General features: G+C 32.6%; 2 protein-coding genes across 11 annotated transcripts; one reads left to right on the forward strand and one right to left on the reverse strand.

Annotated features, from left to right (window-relative positions):
• Window positions 1-1743: 1743 nt before the first annotated feature.
• On the reverse strand, window positions 1744-4600 carry LOC108449982 (serine--glyoxylate aminotransferase-like). Of its 2 annotated transcripts, none has more exons than XM_017747391.2 (6): window positions 4371-4600; window positions 3494-3731; window positions 3024-3308; window positions 2494-2860; window positions 2188-2398; window positions 1744-2045 (listed from the first exon to the last, which is right to left on the reverse strand). In XM_017747391.2, the coding sequence occupies exons 2-6, from the start codon at window positions 3696-3698 to the stop codon at window positions 1908-1910; spliced, it is 1206 nt and encodes a 401-aa protein (XP_017602880.1). In that variant the 5' UTR covers window positions 3699-3731; window positions 4371-4600; the 3' UTR covers window positions 1744-1907. The 2 variants fall into 2 exon arrangements, with proteins under 2 accessions (XP_017602880.1, XP_017602879.1); XM_017747390.2 differs by having other exon boundaries at window positions 3494-3739.
• Window positions 4601-8660: 4060 nt separating this feature from the next.
• LOC108453255 (nonsense-mediated mRNA decay factor SMG7-like) lies at window positions 8661-15048 on the forward strand. 9 transcript variants are annotated; one of them, XM_017751259.2, is made up of 8 exons: window positions 8662-8904; window positions 10029-10129; window positions 10214-10819; window positions 10952-11074; window positions 11791-12029; window positions 12117-14062; window positions 14156-14314; window positions 14521-15048. In XM_017751259.2, the coding sequence occupies exons 2-6, from the start codon at window positions 10061-10063 to the stop codon at window positions 14038-14040; spliced, it is 2961 nt and encodes a 986-aa protein (XP_017606748.1). In that variant the 5' UTR covers window positions 8662-8904; window positions 10029-10060; the 3' UTR covers window positions 14041-14062; window positions 14156-14314; window positions 14521-15048. The 9 variants fall into 9 exon arrangements, with proteins under 9 accessions (XP_052884000.1, XP_052884001.1, XP_052884002.1 ...); XM_017751260.2 differs by having other exon boundaries at window positions 14175-14314; XM_017751261.2 differs by having other exon boundaries at window positions 8663-8904; window positions 11800-12029.
• Window positions 15049-20048: the final 5000 nt, after the last annotated feature.

Below are 20048 nucleotides of genomic sequence, written 5' to 3' on the forward strand. Positions count from 1 at the left end.
TAATATATTTTATTATTGATTAAATTTGGGTGTTTACTATAAGATACATGGGAAATTAGATTTTATTATAGGATGGATGGATTTGTTGTATATTTTAATTAAATTGCTTTTATTTATTTTTAAAATTTTAAAATTTTTTATCACATTTTAAAAATAATATGATTAATGTTATGAAATCAGTAATACAAACTACAAGAAATAGGAGAACACAAGAGAAACAACATATATTTATTCAAGTATAAATGAAATAAAACCCTAGTCTTAAAATATATCAAACTTATCATCCACATATAACATGCTGGTCAATCATCTCACTCCATCCAGAGATCATAGATGGCAGACCTGGGACTCTAGTCATTGAATCCTTCGTGGTGGATGTGCCCGAGGGAAACACAAAGGGTGAGACATGCTACTTTGTTGAAGCTTTGATCAAGTGCAATCTCAAATCTCTTGCAAAAGTTTCAGAAGCGCTAGCAGAGCAGGACCGGACAGAACCCATTGATCTTTGAAAGTCAGGGAGCTGACAGTTATAAGGTGGTGGCCATAGTTGCCATGGATGAAGCTTCGGGGCTTTCGTATCTTCGGAGGCTTGAGAGATTGACTGGCAATTGTTGGTCTTCCATCTGCTAGATACATTCACACTGCATTCCATCCATTTGTTATTGGTCTCTCCTTTGATTTTAACATTATGTGCTGGATTCCCTTTCTCTACTTGGTCAAAAACCACAAATATTATAAAAGTTTCTTCAGTCGAACAAAAAGGGGAGTGGTTGCAGTTCAGCAGAACCAAAATTTTGTTATTTTGGGTATCTAATGGATCGTCTATAATTGAGTTCAAAAGAGTTGGTTTTGGGGGGTTTTGGTTGTAGCTTTTAGTTGCGGATTTGGTCGAAGTTTAGTGGAAAATGCTGTCGATACAGACAGTTTATTTGCTTCCTGCAGGCATTCCCGTTGAAAGCAGAAAGGTTAGATCATAAAATGGCGTAAGATCACTCTCTTTAATGCTGTCCCTGCATCTCGGCTTTAGAGTGAACAGAGGCGATCAACTAGACATATGAAGCTCGTAAGTTTTTTGGATTCGGTTTTACAAGAATTGAATTGGCTGCGTTCATTTTTATCTTTGCAAGGACAAGGATAAACGTTTATTAATGAATGAAAGCCCCAAAGTTACCATGAGATAAATTATTGTGTCACCACAGCGACTAAACACATAGACATAGCAATACTGACCAAACTAAGCGGCCGTTTTGCTAGCAGGTTTGCATCTGTATTATTGATTTCGTATTTTTATCTTGATTTTGATAGATATCAACTTAATAAAAAATAATCATAACATTATTCTTTAGATGTTCATTGTGGAAAAAATTTTTAATGAAAGAAGAAGAGTACACATAGTTATAATATATGTATAACATATTGTCTCATTAAAAACTATATTAAAAATCTCGATTAATTCAAATCAATTCAAATAAATATTTATACAACTATATTGAATAATTTATCAGGAATTTCTATTTGCTTTCAGCATTCTAAATCCTTCAAATATTTTAATATAAACTTCTACTATAAAGTAATTCATATAGAAGTTTATAACAAAAGTTATTAGACGATATCAAATCTTTCATGAAGTGCGAAACTAATAAGATACTATAGTTTATAATTTTAAAAAATATATTTTTCTCTTCTATTTTTATTATTATTTAAAATTTTCTACTTTTACCATACAATGAATCCGAAAGCAAATTTGATGTACCAAAACTAAACATATATGAAATATAGCATACTACAATAAGTAACATGTCAAGTACTGGATTTGGAAAGCTTCAATAGAAAGGAAGCATTTTTCTTTTACAGAGTACCTTGAAGCAGGAGGTAGAAGAAACATAATTACATGCATAACAGATTGATTAGATCCGGGAAGGGATCATAGGGATGTTGTTCTGCAGGTAAGCGCAGGCGGCAGCAACTCCACTGCCCAGCTTAACCGGATATCCGACATCTTTGAGTATCATCTCCACACCAGCTAGACAACCCAACAATTGCAACTGAAATAGATCAAAGCAAAAAAATACGGAACATTTGCTTTAGTAATTGCTTCTAACAAGTTGCTATTTAATTTTATCAAGTCAAAATATATGGTAATCAAGAGATTAAAAGGAAAGGACCACTACTTGATTCAGGAATTACCTCATTTAGGTTTCCAAGATGTCCAATTCTGAATACCTTTCCGGCCACTTTGTTGAGGCCCAGACCTAAGCTCATATTGTATCTCTTCCATGCCCTTTTTACTATTTCTGCACTATCAATATAAGGGGGAACAAGGACAGCAGTCACAGTGTCACTGTACCATTCCTCCTTTTGTGTGCAGTTCTTCAAGCCCCATGCCTCCACAGCAAGCCTGTTTTTTATAATGTGCACCCAAAAAAAATCAACGTCGGTTATGGCTATGACCTCGTGCACTTGAAACATAGAGGAAAGAAAAGAATGGCTCACCTTGTTGCTTTGCCCATACGGTTATGCCTTGCAATCACACTGTCGAGTCCTTCCTCGAATATAAGATCAAGAGCGGCTCTTAGCCCATACAATAGCTGGATTGAAGGGGTGTATGGCCAAAATGTTCCCAGTTTGTAGAACTTGAGGTAGTCATTCCAGTCGAAGAAAACTCTAACTGATTTTGCACTTTTGGATGCCTCCAAAGCTTTGGGGCTAGCACAAACAATACCCAGTCCTGTGGGAAGCGAAAGTGCCTTCTGAGAACCGGTTAGTGCGACGTCTACTCCCCACTCATCCATACGAAAATCAAGGGCACAAATAGAGGAAACTCCATCAACAAGAAGTAATGCTGGGTGCCTATAATGATCTGAGAAGAAACAATAACTATGTTTAGAAGTTGAATACACATAGCTTCGATCATAAGTATTTGACAATCATTTTTTTTTTCATTCATTTGAGCTTTGTATCAGCTTTCACTACAATAAAAGACAACAGCTCCAACACCAGTTGAATACACATCCACCGCTTACCAAGTAATTTTCTCACAGTAGCCAGGTTGTTGGTGATTCCGGTTGCAGTCTCATTGTGAACAATGCAAATGGCCTTGATTGTGTGGGAGTGATCAGCTGCAAGTTTTTCTGCCAGAATGTCAAGGTTAGCACCTTGACCCCACTCACTTTCAACAACGTCGACGTTGAAGTTGAGGCGTTGTTGTTGATCAATCCACAGCAGACTGAATTGTCCAATTAGAAAAGTTACAGTTCGATCTCCAGGGGACAGGGTATTAGTGAGTGCACTCTCCCATGCACCAGTTCCTGACTTCAAACAGCAACATTATATTCATAAACCAATACCAAACAAGTAAGATACTACTTGTGATTAATGATATGATTCAAAAAGGACATCATTGGCAAACAACACTTTTCATATGTTTTAGTTTTCAGGTCGGCTAATCTTAACCTGAGATGGATAAATGAAAACTTGTTAAAACATGGATCACCTGTAGTTGGAATCAAAAAGGGAGTTCCAGTAGTAGTCTTGAAAATTTTCTTGACATCTTCAAGAAGAGTTTTTGTCATGGCAGGAATGGCAGGGGAACGGTAATCCTCATTGTTCCTGTTCATGGCTCGAAGAACTGGTTCCGGGATGTTAACCGGCCCTGGAACAAAGAGATGGTTCTTTCCTGGTCCGTACACATAGTCCATCTTTTCTCCGTCCAACAAATATCACTGATCACTCTAATAAGCTTGCAACATTAAAAACAAAATCACAAATAATAAATTACTCTGCAATTCCATACTCTCTAAGCTTCAAACCCTATAAATACATTAGACTGTAATGTACATTATTGGTTACTAACAGCACTCTACCACTCTCGATTTCATTACTCTGGCTATTAAGGAAATACGTGGGAAGGGAAAAACCAAATAACTAAACATCTATTAGGATACCAAAAAGACGGGCCCCTTATTATATCTTTTACCATTATTTTAAATTTTAAGGCTTACAGGGACTTAAATTGCATTGTAGATATATTCTTAGTTTAGTACGATTTACAAGTTATAATAGAATCAAAATTCCTATACACTTATTCCTTCGAGACCTGATTAAAGGAAACGACTTCCTTCGAGAACTGATTATTTCTGTTTCAATCAAATAGATAATATAAAAAAGCAAAGTTGAGTAGTTGATTGGTAAACAAACGGTGATAATATTTCCCATAACTTTCTCGATTTCTAAGTATAGAAACACCAACCCTTTTATGAAGAGATCTTTGCTCATAAATTTATTGCTTCCAAAACTTAACTGAAACGTAATCGTCATGATATGTGAGCAAAAACGAGAACTGAAACTAATAATAAAAACCATAGCCATACCTTTGGAAGAGAAGCTTCCAATGAAAAAGGATGAAGAGAAGAGTTGCAGGCTGCTGATTGCCTTAGAAAATATATTTGGAGTTTTATAAGAGAGCGGGAGAAGCACTCAACGTAGGCGTGGCTCCTAAGTGGCAGATAAGAGAGAAGGTACTTGGAATCTTGCGCCTGTCTATCTTACTGACTTGGAATGCATCCACCTCTTGCCTTCCGTTTCCACACAATTGTCTCTTTTATTTTTTTTATTTACTCTTTTTGTATATACGGTCCTCTATTTTCGGGGCAATTTTCTTCCCACCCCACAAAAGCTTAATCTTATGCATTTTTACACATATCAATAGTTTTATCATTTCAATTTGGTCAATTAATTTATCTGATTTATTTTTATAGTTATACATATCATCTTCTACTCTTATAAATATTACTATAAGTACAAGTAATTTTATCAAAATAATTAAATTTGGAAATTAAAATGATGAGTCTCTTTTGATAATTATAATTCAGTTTAGAGAACATACCAACAAAAGACGAAAAACGAATATCAATATATTTGTTCTTTTCTCTCTTTTTTTTTTTTTTTTCTATCAAAAAGTGAAGGTATTTACATAAAACATATTTGTATATGAGATGATTATCCTAAATCTGAAAACCAGAAATGGAAGGAAAAGGAGGGCGTAGCTAAGAAAAATGGAAAATGAGAGTGGGAGTGTGAGAAACGTAGCAAAAATTGAAGGACCGAAACGAAGCAAGGAAAAGGGGTGAAAGTGAGATGGGGAATCATGAGGTAGAGAAAGCAATGCCAAGAGATAACGTGATAAAATGCTCTGTCTCAATTACACCCTTCACTATAGTAACCATTACCACACATCCCTTGTGTTTTTCTTTTATCCCCTTACATTTTGACGTTGCTTCTGCAAAATCAATAAGGATGTCAATGCCAATCAATTAGGATTTAATAGTCAATCTTAAGCACTTTTAAATGTTTATAAAGAAAATAAATATATTATTTTTAAAAACAAAATATATTTAACATAATAATATATAATTACATATTTATTATTTTGTTTCTAAACAAAAAAGTTATTAATTTAAAATAAAAAATAAAAATTTGAAAACATGTCTGTTAGTTAAAAACATGAGAATAACATGTTTATTTATAATAAAAACTATTAATTAAAAATTAAAAAAAAACTTAAAACAGCATACTTTAGAAATAAAATAAAACAAACATGAGAGAAAACTCGAACTTAAGTTAAAGGAGTGAAAAGCACAAACGTGCTTAGTATAAAATGATTTTCAGTTTTTTCCTAAATATCAATAAAAATGACTTGCTTCCCTAATTATTTTTTTTAAGTAGCAATTATCATTAATTTTGCCGATCCTATCAGTGAAACTTAGAAAATTTCCTTTTTCCTTTTTTTTTTTTCCATAAATATTCTAATCTAAATCATGTTTGCCTCTGAAGATAGTGTGACATAAGTAAAAACAAAAGGCACCAATCTATATGAAATGCAAAATTATTGCTAACAAATTGCAAGTTGTTAAGCAAAAATCAGAATTAAGATGTAAGTTGTGATGTTTGAGAACGATTTAGGGTTAAAAAATAGGTGAGAAGATGTAGCAGCAGTTAACTATAAATTTCATCCTCCAATTTTCTAAAATAGCAATGTTCCGACCAGAAAAATAATTGAAGGGGGGTATACGTCTTTGCAGTATTATCATCCATAAGCAATTTAAGAATGCAAGTATGTTACTAACGAAAACCAGAAATACAGTTAAACTTAGCTTCTTACTAACTAATATATGATAAATTATTATTTTAATAACTTCAATTCAATTTTATCACTTGCAGAAGTAGATTTAAGGGGCTGGCACCAACCTTTAATCTTTTAAATTTTTAAAAATTTTAAGTTAATAAAAATAAAATTGTACTTTGATAAGTTTAACACCCGAAACGAATATGTGTTACCTTTCCAAGTTTTCTACATTTTTATTATAATTTTCCTAAGTTATATTACTTCTTATTTTCTTCAACAGAGTAGGAGAGGTGGTAAGACTTAAGTTTTCAGAGGCAGCACTAGAGAGAACAAATAGTAGCCTTGACCCCAAAATGAGAAATTGTTTTCCATTCCAAATTTATAAAATCTCAAATTAATCTAATGATTATTTTTTAAAATCCTTTAAAACTTAAAACCTATTTTTGATCGTTTATAATTTTTTACGTGGATACAATAATAAAATTATAATTTAACCTATTTTGATCTTTAAAAATAATATTTTTAACTTTATATTCATCATACAAATCTTTAAAAGTGTGTCACACATTTGGTAATTTTAATAAGTAATGGCAAGCTGCATGATCACTAGTGCAAGTGATGTATTTGGATACATCTGCACTTGGTTGCATCATCAATTGCACCACAAAACACTGTCTAGTCTATCTTTTGTAGCCAATAAATTGCAAACAAAGCGCATCCAATTGCTTTCTCTTTGTATCCATTGCTTACCTCCGAACAGTGATAAATCTAAAGATTTGTACTTAAAAATATTTGAAGTGGTTACTTTTACTCTAAAGATCTTAAGACATATTCCTCGTAATATCTTAAGATATTAATATGAATTTTCTTATAATACATATCTTAAAGTAAAAATTTGATTATTTACCGACATCTAATCAAGTATAAAGTGAAATTAATCGAATGACCACTCATTTAACATAAAAAAATAAATTCAGTTCACCTAAAATTATTAAATTATTACATATTTTTATTATATTTTTAACTAATAACTCTTGTATATAGTATTTTCTTGTACTTTTTAAAGATAATATTTATACACATTTTTAATAATTTATTCTATGTAACATTGGTGCCTTAAAGTGAATCAAATATCAAATTTGATTAATAAATAAAAAATACTAATAATAGAAATATAAAATTAGTAGTCTTTTACATTTTTATTATAAAGGAATCTTGTTTGGTTCATATATAAAAAGTAGTTAAATTTTCACATTTTACAATAGAGGAACAAGAATAAATAGACAAATAAGTTAAAAAAAATCTCAATTCAGGGTAACAAATTTCTCTCACAATTCATTATAGCATATTCGTGGGTGAAAAAATGTAAAAGTATATTTAAAATCTTATGAAAAGAATAAGCGAGATTTTAATTGAAATAATAAATTTGAGACGTTAAAGATATTTGTATTTTAGAGTCAAATCTCATTATTTGATGATTTATTATTGAGTTTAAATTATTTTTATGAATTTTATATAAAACAAAAAAATAAAAATATCCCATAATGATATTTATTACTTTTTAAATAGATTGTTTTTTAATTATTTTTAATTTAATTGGTGTCTGATTAATTTGTGTATAAACCAAATTAAATTAAAGTTGTTGATTAAGATTTAACTTTTCACTAAAAATAATTTATTACTTTTACCGTATTTGTTCTAATTTTTAATGATAAATTTTAATATAGTTTTTATTTTAATTGTGAGATTAACTTATATTAAGGTAATGCGAAACTAAAAATTGCTTTTAAGTCGTTAGAAATGAATAATAATTTTTTAAGACCATAAACTGTAGTTGTTATCCTGCACTCATCCAATCCTATTCAATTTCTACTTTTTTTTCTAATTCTAATTAATTTATCTTAAAATAAAAATAATTAAAAATAAAAGATATTTAAATTTAAAATTTAACTTTAACCTTAAACTTCTATCCTAAATCATGAACCTAAAACTCTAATTCTTAATCATAAATGTTAAATTTTGATCTTAAAGTTTGAACCTTAAATTTATAACCTAACTCAAAAATTAAAAAATCATTTGACAGATAATTTTTTACTTAATTGTTTAATACACAATTTAAAATAATTAAGTTTAAAATTTAATTAAGGAGAATTAATATTGTGATAAAAAGATGTATGATATTTTAAAAGTACAGGATGGGGCATTTATGTATTAATGGATGCCTAAAAATATGTTTTTTAAAGATAATACTAATATAATTTAAACTGTTTAATTATATTAAATTATCACACATTCATGAATGAAAAACTACATAATAAAGATTTCATTTTAATAGCATTAATTTATATTTTTGAACATATCTTCTAGTACAATATGCAAATAAGAAATTATCATAAATTCATTTTCATATTATTTAATTAGATGAAATTGTTAAAACATATTCTATGGGCTTAATTTGGCTTTGAGAAATAAGCAGTAGCTAGTAAAAAGGTGCCGTTTTGGACAGGTGACTTTAGTCTTCGCCTTTAAGCTATGTAATTAGAAAGGATAAATAAATAAATAAATGAAAAATATTAAAGGGAAAAGAAGAGAAAAGAAAAACACATGGAAATATTGAAATTCTAAGCTCATCTCATCCCCCAATTAGACCCAAAACAAACCACCTCTCTCTCTCTCTCTCTCCCAACGACCAAACCCTAATCCATTCCTATTTATTCATCTCAAAATTCTTTTCCGGTTGCTTTAATCCGAGGCTTCTCTTCAGATCTGTTCCACATCAGGTCAGTTCTTTTTTTTTTCCTTTTAAATTTCAGTTTTAATTTTTTTTCCTGATTTGATATACTTTTGTGGTGGCTTGGGGGGCATTGGTTGATATTATTGCATTCATCTCCTTATTATCTTCTGGTCCGATGGTTTTCTTTTTGGGGTATGAAATAAAAAAATTATGTGTAATTAATCTAATTTTTCTTTTTTTTTTTCTTGGGAAGAATTGAAAGGAAAAAAAGGGGGAAAAAACCTGATGGTGTAAATGTAACACAAAATAAAGCTTTGTTTTTTCTTTTTCCTTTCTTTTGTTTGATTTTCACTATATTATCCGTAAGAAGTTGATGGGCTAATAAGAGAGGGGTTGATTTTCATTCGCTTTCTCTTCGCTTTTTGAGTCTCTTCTTTAAATTTTTGTTTTATTTAATGTAATTAAAAATCTGCAGATATTAATTTTAAATTTTTTTGGGTCTGCTAACTATTTGCAAGAACAGAAACAATGTATGTGTTTGTTTGTTTGTTTGTTGCTATACGAGTATGAGATAAATATTAGTTTTAGGATGTTAAGGTAAGGGTGGATTGATCAGCTCTGAAATTATCTTTTCCAGCGATTCTACAACAATTTTCTATTATTGTTCAAATAATTAGGTGAGGATATCTAAGACATGGTTTGGGAAGGATTTTAACTTTTCGTATGTTTTGGGACTGAATGAAACTTCCATTTGAGAGCTGAAATATGAGGGAAGTCATACTGGATTAGAGTTTATAATTGTACTTTTTAGAGCATTTTTGCATTTAGCCAGAGTTGACTCCAGCGTCTCTGATTATTTTGGGCTATCTTGGTAATATGTTTTCACTTAATGGTTGTATAGATATTTTTTACATTTAGATTGGCACTGTGATTGTTTTCTTATTTATATCTCGAGTGTTAGAATTTTTAACTACAAGCATCTAGTTATCTGACTCTAGGGGTTCTATTAATTGGAGTTCTTTGCAGTTTGATTAACATAGAGACTCACTTTTGGGATGATCAGAGTATTCCCTCCATTATTTCTTACAGCTTCGTTGTAATTGTTTGAATTCACTTTAGCAAATGATACATGGCTTATTTTTTGTTGCTAATGGTGTGTAAGTTCTGTAGGTTTATTTCATTTTGACAAGTATTTTAGATGGATGATGATAGTGCAGATTGATAAAATGTCTGCTCCATCCAGGGAGCATGCACAGCGTCTTTATGAAAGGGTATTCTTTTTTTTTTTTCCTTTAGGAAATAAGGTTCCTTTGGAGGTTCTGAACTTATGAAGTAATATTTGGTACTTTCTGCAGAATGTAGAGTTGGAAGCTAATCGTAGGAGATCAGCTCAGGCACGGGTACCTTCAGATCCCAGTGCCTGGCAGCAGATGCGTGAGAACTATGAGGCAATAATTCTTGAGGACCGTGCTTTTTCTGAGCAGCACAATATTGAATATGCTTTATGGCAGTTACATTACAAGCGGATTGAGGAATTAAGGGCACATCATAGTGCTGCTTTAGCATCTTCAGGATCGAACACATCTCAGGGTGTGCAAGTTCCTCCTCGACCTGACAGGCTTACAAAAATAAGACTGCAGTTTAAGACTTTCCTTTCGGAAGCAACAGGATTTTACCATGATCTGATTTTGAAAATCAGAGCAAAGTATGGACTCCCATTTGGGTATTTTTCTGATGATTCAGAAAGCCAAATTATTATGGGCAAAGATGGGAAGAAATCTGCCGATATAAAAAAGGGTTTAGTGTCTTGTCACCGTTGTTTGATATACTTGGGAGACTTAGCGCGGTACAAAGGACTATATGGAGATGGAGATTCTAAATCACGTGAGTATGCAGCTGCTTCGAGTTACTACTTGCAAGCTGCATCAATTTGGCCATCAAGTGGGAATCCGCATCATCAGGTTTTTACCTTTTCCTGGTTAATAGAGTATTCTTAACTTTTATGCCCTTATAATCTTTTTGCACTTGTTTTGTATTTCTTCTGTTCAACAAGATTCTGATTTTTTACATGGTCAATTATCTCCTTATTTCAGCTTGCTATATTAGCTTCATATTCAGGAGATGAGCTGGTGGCCATTTATTGGTATTTCCGGAGTTTAGCTGTTGATAACCCTTTTTCAACTGCAAGGGATAACTTGATTGTAGCATTTGAGAAGGTATGAGTGCAAAGTTTAGTTTCTATTCGGGCTTAGGGTTTTGGACATTAATGACATGGTGGCCTTTTGGATGTATTATGGATGACATTTAATTTGTGCTTTTGTTACATCTAGACTACGTTGATTTGCATGAACATTTTGTTATGTGCATTTTCATATGTACTTGTGGTTTTTTTGAAAAATGAGGATAATTGTAAAGTAAACTTTAACCATGTCTTGGGTGGTATTCCGCGAAGGTGCTGATTCTTTGTAGAATAGATGCCTAGACCTTTCAGTCTAATGGGAAGAAATTATTTATCCCTCCTTTTGTAGTTAATTACGTTTCTTATGAAGATTAGAAATGGGGTTTTGTAGGTTGCTGACACAAAATGTTGCCTGTAGTAGAAGATATTGTGTTACCCATTGATATCCATAGATTAGCAGAAGCTACAACTTGTCATAATGATAAACTGTTATCTTATTCTTTCCATTATGGAGTTCTGTGAGAATTCTTAATTGTGTTCAATGACAGTTTTTATCTTTTTTTCTTTGAGCATGCTGCTAACATGGCAGTTCAACTTTTAGGGTTTTCCAGTTTTATATAATTGTTAAGAGAGTGTAATTATTTAATATTAAATTTTACTGACTTGAAAGCTGATTCCAAGTGGGTTTATTATTTATATGCTAGTATTGAAACATGCATATGATTAGGAAATTGTATTAAATATATGCATTAGCGTTTGCAGAATCGCCATAATTACTCGCAGCTCCATGGGGATGTTAAGACCCCCTTCAAGGAGCCTGCTGTGCGGCTATCGGGAAAAGGCAGGGGGAAATTGGAAGCGAAGCTTGCATCTAAAGATGCCAACATGGAACCAAACCCTTCTAAGGAGAAAGTATCTGGTTTCCGGGATATTTTTAAGTCCTTTTGCATTCGATTTGTGCGTCTTAATGGCATTCTTTTTACACGCACAAGGTATATTTTTTCAGTAGGCCTCTCACTTTTGTTATTGACCTAGTCTTTTTGGGGGGTTGTGTCCTTATCAGTGCTTACTTTGTGCAGCCTGGAGACTTTTGCAGATGTTCTTACTCGGGTTAGCCGTGATTTATGTGAACTTCTCTCTTCTGGGCCAGAAGAGGAACTGAATTTTGGCACAGGTGCTGCTGAGAATGCACTTCTCCTTGTTAGGCTGGTTGCCATTCTCATATTTACAGTTCACAATCTGAAGAGGGAGAGTGAAGGTCAAACATATGCTGAAATTGTACAGCGTGCTGCCCTGCTTCAGAATGCATTCGCTGCTGTTTTTGAGTTGATAGGACTTGTAGTAGAGAGATGTTCACAGCTCCGGGATGTTTCTTCAAGCTACACTTTACCTTCTATTTTGGTTTTTTTAGAATGGCTAGCTTGTTGCCCTGATATTGCAGCTGCTGGTAGTGATGTTGATGAGAAACAGTCAATTACTAGATCTCTTTTCTGGAAACATTGTGTGTCATTGCTGAATAAGATTTTGTCAATTAGGCCAAGGTGCATGGATGATGATGAAGAGGAGGCCTGCTTTTTCAATATGAGTAGGTATGAAGGAGAGACTGAAAACCGTCTTGCATTGTGGGAGGACTTTGAGTTGCGAGGGTTCTTGCCTCTTGCTCCTGCACACTCCATTTTGGACTTCTCAAGGAAATGTTCCTTTGTAAGCGATGGCAATAAGGAAAGGAAAGCCCGTGTCAAGAGAATTTTGGCCGCTGGGAAGGCTCTAGCTAATGTCATAAGGGTTGATCAGAAAACTGTTTGTTTTGATTCAAAAGCTAAGAAATTTCTTATTGGTGTTGAGCCATTTGCAGATGTCACAGTGAGCGCCGCTACCCCTGTGGTAACGAATAGTGAGGTGCATGAAACCCCCTCTGAGAATATAACTAATATTGGAAATGTTCAGCCAATCCCACAACCTAGAACGGTTGGTGAAGAAGATGACGATGATGATGAAGTGATTGTTTTCCAGCCGGCTATGAGTGAGAAGAGAACTGAGGTGATGGATCACAATCATCCCCCCTCTGATATTTTGAAGCTTGATCAAAGTAGTTCTGCTGGTGATCTCAAATTTTATGGCAGCACTATGCCTGCTCCTTATGATAGTCTTCACCAGCATGACACATTTGATGCTAGTCATCCACTGCCTGCATCTGTTGGTAATTTTCTCCCTCAGCATCTGCAGCCTGTTCAGATGCATGGATCTAGGTGGTCAGTAGAAGAAGCTACTTCTCTGGCTAATAGCTTAAAAAGTTTGAAAATATTGGAGAATGGGCATTTAACTAAGAGTCAGATGGAAGATAATTTAGGCTTTTCTCATCCTGCTGCTCATTCAGTTGCTATCCAACAGCCCATCAATGTTCATGCTAGTGGTATGTACTGCAGTCGGACAAAAATTTCAGAAACTGTGATGCCATCCAGAATTAATGCTATTGTGTCATCTGAAGTTACTGGTGATGATTTGGCTGCTAGAACTACCTCATCTTCACTAGTTGGAATGCAGAAGAATCCTATTAGCCGCCCGGTCAGGCATCTTGGTCCGCCACCAGGTTTTAGCCCTGTTCCTCTAAAGGCGCTGAATGAATCTGTTTCTGCTGTAGAATTGAGGAACCCTCTGATGGATGATTATAGTTGGTTGGATGGACATCAGTTGGCATCATCATTAGAAGGCTCTACGCGTGAGAGTTCTCTCTATTATGTATCTCATGCTGATCCCCAACATGTAAATAACAGAAGCAATGGCTTCACTGGAACGGTAAGCTTTCCTTTCCCTGGAAAGCAAGCTCCTGCAGTGCAGTTTCATATGGAAAAGGATAAAGGCTGGCAGGACTACAATACTTTTGAGCATCATCATGAACAGAAATTGCATCAACAGCAACTTGTGAATGGGAACCAGCAGTTTAGCTTACTGCCTGGGCAGTATCCAGGACAATCAGCCTGGACAGGTCCTTATTTTGTGTGAAATCAATATGCAAGTGTAGCTGGTGAGTAGGAACTTCACTCATTTTCCACCTCTTGGTTTTGTAATTTGATTGTAATGCTTTCTAAACTCCTTTTCACATAACCTGTTCATCTAGATTTGTTTTTGTTCTCAAGGTTCTTGAGAATGGTTACTGTGAATGTATTGCTTCCATTTGCCTGCCAAGTTCAAGTCCAACTTTGAGGCACTGTCAGTGTTGAGTTTTTGATGGAGCATGGGAAGCATTGGCTTCCAGCAGGCACTTGCTGCTAGACAAGTGAGTATATGCACTATTATTTTCCTTATTCATTTCATGATTACTTTCTCTGTGTGCTTGTTTGTATGCACTTGGTTATCTTATTGTAGATCATTTCCTAGTAACTCTAGCTAATGGAAGCCACTCTGTATTTCATCCACTCTTGTCATGAATATATAGTTTCCTGTTTATCTCAACCAAAGTGGGGCGTATTGTTAATTTTGCAGATTTAGCCAGATTTGTAGAGGAAGATTGAGGAAATCAATCAATCTTATGAGATGCGGAATTTGCAAGGGAGTAAATGCCTTAACCAGTCACTTTGGGATGGAGATAGAAGGCCTAAATAAAGATGATCTGTTGATTTTTGAGGCTATCTATCTTGAGGAGTTTTGGTGAAATAAACTTGGTTTAGTATGCTATATAACTTTCCAAATGTCTGCCTATAGATTGCTGCTTATAAAATTCTGCAAGCAGCAGATGATAAGATATAAATGATATGGTGGCCCAATTCTCTGCCGATACTGCTTTGAGAACTCTAGTTGAGAGGTATAAGAGCAACGTATCAATGAATGAACGGTGGGAGGGATTGGAAATACTCGGAATGTGTACTTCTAACATCTCTCCATATATGGTGGTGAGTATTGAATAAAGACTTCATTTTGTTATAGATTTTAGTGATTTGTTGAAATTGGGGGATCAGTCGAAACTACCTCTATTATGAAATACATAAATAAATTAATGAATGCTTTGGATAATTTATTTGTTTCTGCTTGTTTGGTTACTGTAATACTACTGAGTTGCTGCCAATTTCAAACTCAAATAGATTTTGCACTAATTATTTAATGTGGATCATAAAGTATGTTTTTCTACTGTATTTATTGTTAGGAACATAAAAGTACAAACATCTTTCAACTTCAACAAGCCTGTGGTGTCACTGTTTAATGACAATAGGGTTTTTCATTTTGGTAGAAATGAAGTCTTGTAACCTAGCAGAGGTTCTCGTATCAGAATTTCTTTTCCTAACCCTTACAGTCGCCAGTGGTACTCTCAGGAAATGACTCTAGTTGAACAGTATAGTTCAATTTTCCGTAATTCCATTACAAGCCCAACAATTAGTAAATGTAGTCACTTTTACTTTTGGTGCCCTAACATCATAATTAGTACCTCTCCTCATAGGACCATTTTCTTTTTCTTCATTTTGAAGTATCAGCTCTCCAATCTTGATCCTTTAAAATCAAATACAAACAACTAAGCCTCCAAGGACTAGGACAGAGCCATTTCTTTAGAACAGAAAAAGAATAATTTGGGCAAGATTTATTTCAACTAAATTTTCAATTATATTAAAACTTGCATGATTTGAGGCAAATCCATGTTGCTTCAAAATATTCACAAAAATATTTTTCTTTACACGTTATAATTTTTATAAAACCTTATATGGTTTCAATTTGTAAATATAAATATAAAGCACAGAGACAGGATATGGATGAGGAATTTTGCTTTTTAGGATTGAGAGGGATGAGACTAAAGTAATAAACAAAATCAATTTTAAATAAAAAATCCAGATACATGTGTAAATATCCATTTATCTTCAAGCTCCAATAGAAAAAGAAAATCCAAATCTGACAATCAGATTTGGAGTTCCATCCACGTTGGAGTAATAAGATGATAACCAATCCACATACTATATATATATTATGTTCACGTCAATTCATCAAAGAATGTGCGCTACTATTCAACTCATGAATTCGTGGCTATTAAATTATTTGCCTCCACCAATTCAAATACTCACCTAATATAAAAATAAATAAATAAATCTACTCTTCAAAGCTAATGTAAAATCAGAATTTCATTCCAACAGCTACTACCATTCAAAACCAAATACAAATTTACCTTTTCATACAATATTAATTTATTTAAATAGATTTTGAGTGTTGTTTTATGTATAAAGATATTTATGTGGTGTTGTAAATATCAATAATTAAAATGGTTGAAATGAAGAAATGAGGTCGTACGTTGTTCCAATGAGACAAGGCTCATAAGTCATAACTAAAAAGGAGTGCGTTTGGCAGTTGCCTGCACATGGTTGTTTCTCATTTCTAACAAGATTGCCACGTGATTCTGCACATGCGCATTGACCCCACCTTGCATTCTATTTAATTTCAATCGTTAATTTTTTAAAAGCAAAGATTGGTTCCATATCACATGCAATAAATATTTGGTGCCACATATAATATATTACGAATAAATGTTTGATGTTACATATTATCAATCAAGGGAAACCAACTTTTTTGTTTTATTATGACTGAGGCATTTTGTTGTTTGGTTCACATCCCCTCTCAGCTCTCCTTTTACCACCTTTGGATAACTTTTACTCATTCACATCATTTTTTTCCTTCCCAAATAAATTTTACTTCTTTTTATTACAGTATTACTCTTTCTTTTTACTAGTTATTATTTATATTATGATCATTTTATAATATTTAGGTAACAAGTCATTTTTTCTTTATATTAATTCACTAAATAATCAAACCAAGATAACAAGTAAATTAACTATTGTAATACTACAAATAGTATATTGAGCATCTATATGTAACTTTTCCACCAATAGATAGTCTTCTAGAACACTATAGAATCATAAAGAAGATTCCTCATCAAAGTAGTCAATTCATGCTTGACCACATTAGCCTCCCTTGAAATCTGTTGGATGACCACCTGCTAATATTGTCTACACAGATTTTGAATTCGTAGGGTTAAATCTTTATATAAAACTACACTAGACATATCCAAAATGACCCCAACAACTAGAGCACAATCCGTTTCAACTATAATCTTCTTCCTCTTTGCATTCCAATCCAATATGAGGCCATCATATATTATCCAAAATTTAACTTGCTCAACGTTACATTTTTCAATGTTCCTCTCGACTCCATCAAATCAAATGCCATGACAATCTCTCATCATTGCTGCTACTAATGCTAACCCCAAACCTAGATTCCTTGAATTGGTTAAGTCAAAGAACTCGTTCGCATTTGAAATCATTATGCTTCTTTGCATAAAAATTAAACATGAGCCTTCAAAACAAAATTAAACATCAAAACTTGATAGATTGAATTTATAAGTTTGTAAGTCGATGATTCTAATAATTAAAATTTTTAAATACTAATAAAATTATGACACTTAATTATTTTTTAAAGACAAAGTTACACTATTATGTGATCATTCACACACAATAAATCTCTAAATTTATTACTTTTAAAATAATAATCAATTATAAGAAAAACAAGATCCACGTAAAAAAACAATACAAATTTTTAATAATTTAATACGATAAATCTATACCAATTATTGTTTTCTTTTTATCTTATTTTGTTAATAATGAGAAAAGGGATGGGAGGCATGCTAATTGGTGCTGACCTCCAAACTTAATGTTTCAGTAACAAGTAGTAGTTCTTTTTCACGTTTTCATAAATGCATACCATGTTTTGTCTTCAGTTAAAATGCATGCATCTACCTTTGCCTTTATCTTTTGCATCTTTCTTCATGACTCTTTATAAAGTGTTACTTTACGTTGTATTACAATTAATATATACAGATATATATATATATATTCCACAACTACAAAATTATTATTGTCTAAACATATAAGAAATTAGAACATTACTACTCAAACTAAAACCTAATGCCATTTACATGTAATTGTGTACGATAGATGTTAATTCTAATTTCTTAAAAATTCAACATCTTTATTTTTACCAAAAATCCTTAATTGCCAAGTACATCACAATTAAAGATCAATGGAACAAAAGTTAATTAAAAGAGTTCAACATTTTCGCTCTTTTTTTTTTTTTTTTTGTGTAAAACATATTATATTTCTTTTAAGTATATGATCTTCAATACCAAAATAATAAATTAATTAAATATATGTATTAATACTCTTTAATTGTGTTTTATATTATTTTCAACTTACTTAAAGCACAGGTTTTCTAGCCTCTTTTCTTTAATTTTTATAAAGATAAACTATTTAGTTAGTTACCTAATTTTCAAGGCATATGATCTAAAGTAAAATATTTACAAATTTATCACTAATTTTTTAAAAAATTATTTTAATCACCTAATAGTTAAATATTCTTTTCTTCCCATTCTCCTAATTTTTCTTCTTCATCCCTCCTCTCACTTTCGGGTAATAATAAAAGAAAAATAAAGTGATTGGTCAAAACCTCAAACTCCAACATCCACAATGAATTCATGTATTTACTTAATTTTAGTTACAGATTATAGATGTGAAAATACCAGGGTTGATGGAACCAAAAAAAAAAAAAAAAAACAGCAGAAAGAAGTTATTAGTTATACTCTCATTGCATCATTGAATATTGATGATAAAATAAATAAAAGTAGAAATAATTAAGGATAAAAAGGAACTGTTATGGCAGGAATTATTGGTTGGAGATGGATGGTGACATTTCAATCAAATTTGTGGGAGGGTTGTCGTGGATTGAGCAGGCAATCAATGATTCAAGCTCCACCACCCACTAACCTCCCAAATATCTTTCCCCTCACACTTCACTCTAAATATTTGTCTATCCTTTTTTAAAAAAAATTACAACTATACTCGATACTTACATTTATACCATATTTAATATCTGAATAATTAAGTAAACTGTCAATTTTAAAATCCATTTAAATAACTCCAATAAATATACTAAGCTCAAACACACTTTTATCTTAATAATAATATTTTTAAATATTAGATTTAATATCCATAGTTTCAATAGCAAATATCTTTGATTGTTTTGAGTAAAAACTTAATGCTCAGCAAAACTTACACCACAAACTCCTATAGTCCTATATATAATGCTCACCAAACAGCTGCACAACGCACAGACGCAAAAACAGAAAGAGCAATGTCTCGGCACAGACGCCAAGCCTCTCGAGTGCTCCCACCGGACCTAAGTCTAACATGGGAAGGAGACGAGCAGCCACCCAAATCCACCCACTCCTCCGTCCAATCAATTGCCACTGCCACTCCCTACGGCTCTAAAGCTACATCCACAGACACCTCTTCAAATCCATCCACAACCATTCTTCAACATTACTCTTCCGGAGACCATTCCCTGCAGTCTCCTCAAAACAACCCTTCTACAACCACCAAACCTTCTTGAAATTAATTAAACCCCTGCTTCTTATTACTACTACTTTTCTTTGTAGCAATGTTGAAGGCTTATCCTAGTCTTCTTTTTTTCTTCTTCTTTCATCTGTATAATTTGTGTTGGTAAGCTGAAAAAGCTTGATGTTTGATGTACGTTGTGCCAGGTGTTGCTTATTTAGCTTCTTGAATCTGCAATACTTCTCTGCCTCTTTCTCACTCTATTTACAAGTGCAATAACCTTTTCTCAATAGGATCTTTTTTCTTCTATTTTTGCGCATTGCAGGTTTTTCTATTTCATGCCAAGAGTAAATGATTTTTTTTTTTTAAATTTGAGCTGATTTAAGAAAAAAAATTCGGATAACTTTAATTAAGACAATGCATTGAATACATGAATATCTCCTTTTAGTTTTTATAATTTTATTTATTTTTGGGTTCATTTTTATCTAGTTTTTTTTTTTCATACTATTAACCATTAAGTTATAATAACGACCCTAATCACACACTTTATAATTAAAAGATAGTGAAGTTAGCATATTAGAGAATATCTTTAGAGTATTTTAATTTTGATTTTTCGCCATGTTATTTTAATTAATTTTAATTAGTGATCTC

Source organism: Gossypium arboreum, chromosome 5, assembly GCF_025698485.1.
Source record: "Gossypium arboreum isolate Shixiya-1 chromosome 5, ASM2569848v2, whole genome shotgun sequence".
Classification (NCBI taxonomy): domain Eukaryota; kingdom Viridiplantae; phylum Streptophyta; class Magnoliopsida; order Malvales; family Malvaceae; genus Gossypium; species Gossypium arboreum.

Bases quoted from the DNA above. Each gene is read 5' to 3' on its own strand.
- LOC108449982 (XM_017747391.2), bottom strand. From the start codon at position 3,698: ATGGACTATGTGTACGGACCAGGAAAGAACCATCTCTTTGTTCCAGGG. The intron at 3,309-3,493 runs GTGATCCATGTT...GTTTGAAGTCAG, and splicing joins CTTTTTGATTCCAACTACAG to GAACTGGTGCATGGGAGAGT. The intron at 2,861-3,023 runs GTAAGCGGTGGA...GTTTCTTCTCAG, and splicing joins TACTGTGAGAAAATTACTTG to ATCATTATAGGCACCCAGCA.
- LOC108453255 (XM_017751259.2), top strand. From the start codon at position 10,061: ATGATGATAGTGCAGATTGATAAAATGTCTGCTCCATCCAGGGAGCAT. The intron at 10,130-10,213 runs GTATTCTTTTTT...TACTTTCTGCAG, and splicing joins CACAGCGTCTTTATGAAAGG to AATGTAGAGTTGGAAGCTAA. The intron at 12,030-12,116 runs GTATATTTTTTC...TACTTTGTGCAG, and splicing joins ATTCTTTTTACACGCACAAG to CCTGGAGACTTTTGCAGATG.